Genomic DNA, 3,241 nt, shown 5'->3' with positions numbered 1-3,241 from the left:
GGCCATACCAGGAGAGAAAGCTGATAAAAGACTATTGAGATGCTTCCTTTGTACCTCTATAATCCACCTCTGTCCCACTTTGTCCAGCTATAATCTGGACCTGTGTTCGACTAGGGGTCCTTCTACGGACAGAAAGGTCCAGCCACTCACAGAGGTAAAACACCAGTGTCTTTTATTGAGCTTCCATCTTATAACAGAACCACACATCTACAGGAATGCAACTGTCAACCACACATTACTGGACGGTTGTAATACACAGGTCACAGATTATGATGTCACAGCACTAGGTGTGGAATCTCAGAGGGTCGTTTCCCCAAAACCTGGTAAAAGAAGTTAAAATGTTTTGCTCGATAAACTACGCAAACTGGAACATTTGGAAATTGGAACAGCTGAAGAACCCTTGAATATAAACCAAAATGGTAAAACGACAACCGCAGAACCATACAAAGAATAATAATCAAGCCTCAGCACTGCCATACGCATGACATTTCAATTAGAAATCATCCAAATATACACTTTTCTCTGAGTGTACACCCACACGCTTTCAATGTATTATTCTCTATGCTTGGTACACCTCTGCACAATCCGTACCCCAATGAGAACTGAACAAAAACACGCTTACAAAGGCACGACAAAGTGAGATGAAAAGCAGGCCGATAATTAAAGAAACAAATCGTTGGAATAATTTTGGGATGGAAGAACAAGCACTGGAAGATTGCAGGGCGGAAGCTACGTTATTTGCATTGCAAGCGGCAGAGCTGGGGGGCTAAGCAGCCGTGTTTAGAGTGTGTCCCTGTAAACACGTTGGCTTCTGGCTACAACACAGCAAACCATCTTGAATCCCAACCCTCCCCCAACCCCCCCCCCTGCCACCATTGCCCCCCACCCCCCACCCCCTGTTGGGAAACAATGCAACTGGTTATCACCACTTACAGTGAGGAGAAAAAACAAAGCTCTCAGGTACGGCGTATAAACTCCCTCGACCGTTTCGTCGTGAAAGAAGAGGTTCAACCGCTCAAAGACTACTGAAGGTAATAGCTACGCATATGGCTGCTGTGTGTATCACAACAGTTAATGCTCAGTTCTGGCATTTTCGAGGGAGTTGGTGGTGGTTGGGGGTGGGGGGTGTTCTCTGGGTGCCTAACAGGGTTTTTGCTTGCAAATTAGTCATGGCAGGTAAAGCGCAGGCTGTTAACCATGGCTAGAGGCGGTACAGGGGAATATAAACCACAACAGTCCACAGTGACACAGAGGCATATAAAATGGGAAGATTTACACCAAGCACAGAGGAGGCAGAGGAAGAGAGGAAGGAGACACGAGGCGAGGTGAGGGAGTAGAGACAAGGTCAGCAGGAAGAGATTGTGTTTTCTAGACCTTGGGGGAACTGGGGAGTTTTGGCAATCACGGATATGGAGAGTCCTGATTTCATTTCACAGTCTGAGAGAAATCATTGAGCGCCGTGGGCACACCCTCAGGTGGCGTAGATGTTCTTCTTCATGTCCCGTGGAAATGTGTATCAAATCGGAAAGAGACGCCTTAAAGATTCACCACAGGTATCCTTAGGGAGAAAGAAAGAGAGTGAAAGAGATAGAGCGAAGAAGAATCGGGAGGAGGGTGGAGAGAGAAAGGCAGCGGTTAAAGGCAGAAGGCACACACATCAACTGAAAGCGAGATGAAACAACCGTCTCAGATCTAGTCTCAACAAAGTCAACGAAAGAGGGCAGGGGGGCGGGGGGGGGGGGGGGCGGGGGCGTTGGAGTGGAAGGAGACTAGGAGGACGAGAGAGAGGGGCAAGCGAGGAAGTGGGTTGGAAAAGTAAGGAGGCGGAAAACTAGAGTAGAAGGAGAGAGGGAAAGTGGAACGGAGAGGAGGAGGAGAACTTGACGGGGGGGAGGAGAGAGGAAACGAGGGGAATTGGACTGGAGCCCAATTATCCTGATTGAGATTAACTTTAAATCCCCCTGCCATAAAAGCATCATTTCATGGATTGTGCTTCTGCTGCTTACGAAACCTCATGACTCATCTTGAGAGGAAGTTCTGAAACGCACATACGTCTTATCACTCCGGGCCTGTGCTCTCCACAGAGAATGGCACTACTTGCCAATTAGACACATATATACTTAGAGAGACAAGGAGAGCTAACACACGACGCAGGCACAAGCTACTACACACACGGCACCCATAAATACACACACAAACATAAACACAAAATCAATTCGAACACACACACACTCTGGTGAGCTGGTGAGGCATCTCATTACCTCTCCCTGTCGGTAAAGGAGGGGGTGCTGTGCAGCGTCTGCCGGCTGTCCTCCATGGCGAGGGAGCGAGGGAGGGCGAGCGAGAGGGGGGGGGCCACGCCACGGGAAAGCGGGGGTGGGTGCTGGGAACAGCTGCGGTCGTAACTGAGGAGGGAAGAGCGAGTGAGTGAGCGAGTGAGTGAGCAAGAAGGAGAAAGAGAAGGAGTGTGGAGAGAAAGGATGGAGGGGAGAAAGGGCAAGGAGAGAGAGAAAGAGGGAATGGCATCGCAGAGCCATTTAGACTCGGAGAACACATTACCCTGCCACTGTGAGAGGGAGCTAATGCACTCATTTGACTCATTAATGCAGTGTCAGAGGAGAGAGAAAGAGAGAGGGCTGCAAAGAGAGAAATAAGGTGAAAGTGTGAAGAAGGGGAAAAGCAAATAAGGGAGGGTGGGAACGAGAGTGAGACACAGACAGAGGGGGGATGGGGTGAGAGACAGAGAGACAGAGAAAGAGAGAGACAGAGAGAGAGAGACAAAGAGAGAGACAGAGAGAGAGACAAAGAGAGAGAGAGAGAGACAGAGAGAGAGAGACAGCGAGAGAGAGGGAGACAGACAGAGAGACCGAGAGAGAGGGAGACAGAGACAGAGAGAGACAGAGAGACAGAGAGACAGAGAGAGACAGAGAGAGAGACAGAGAGAGAGAAAGACAGAGAGAGACAGAGAGACATAGCGAGAGAGCATGATCCATGGATGGTATAAATTATAATAATGGAAGTTTGCTGTGAGTTATGATGATGGCACATGCTCAGGAGTCACAGGCACAGAACTCTTAAGAGCACTTACACACACACACCCTAGTCATTTCACTGCCATAGACAAACACACACACACACAAACTGCTGTTGCCGCTCTTCTTGTGATCAGAATCGCAAAGATTGATTTTTCGTTTTATGTCATCCATCACATTCATGATGTATCCTGCTTTCTCACTCTACA

The 3,241-nt window shown here is 48.6% G+C and overlaps 1 protein-coding gene across 2 annotated transcripts in view; it reads right to left on the bottom strand.

Moving 5' to 3' along the window:
* Positions 1 to 895: 895 nt before the first annotated feature.
* pianp (PILR alpha associated neural protein) overlaps positions 896 to 3,241 on the bottom strand; it is a 5,995-nt gene continuing 3,649 nt past the window's right edge. The window contains exons 5-6 of one of the 2 annotated variants that reach the window (XM_062466353.1): positions 2,262 to 2,405; positions 896 to 1,558 (exon numbers count right to left, since the gene is read on the bottom strand). In XM_062466353.1, the coding sequence (XP_062322337.1) occupies positions 1,537 to 1,558; positions 2,262 to 2,405 (166 nt within the window). In that variant the 3' untranslated portion in view covers positions 896 to 1,536. The remainder of the gene's footprint in view (positions 1,559 to 2,261; positions 2,406 to 3,241) is intronic. The other variant, XM_062466356.1, reaches the window with a different exon arrangement.

This window comes from Osmerus eperlanus, chromosome 7, assembly GCF_963692335.1.
Source record: "Osmerus eperlanus chromosome 7, fOsmEpe2.1, whole genome shotgun sequence".
In the NCBI taxonomy this organism is placed as follows: Eukaryota; Metazoa; Chordata; class Actinopteri; order Osmeriformes; family Osmeridae; genus Osmerus; species Osmerus eperlanus.
This window is presented reverse-complemented; position numbering and strand designations above follow the sequence as displayed.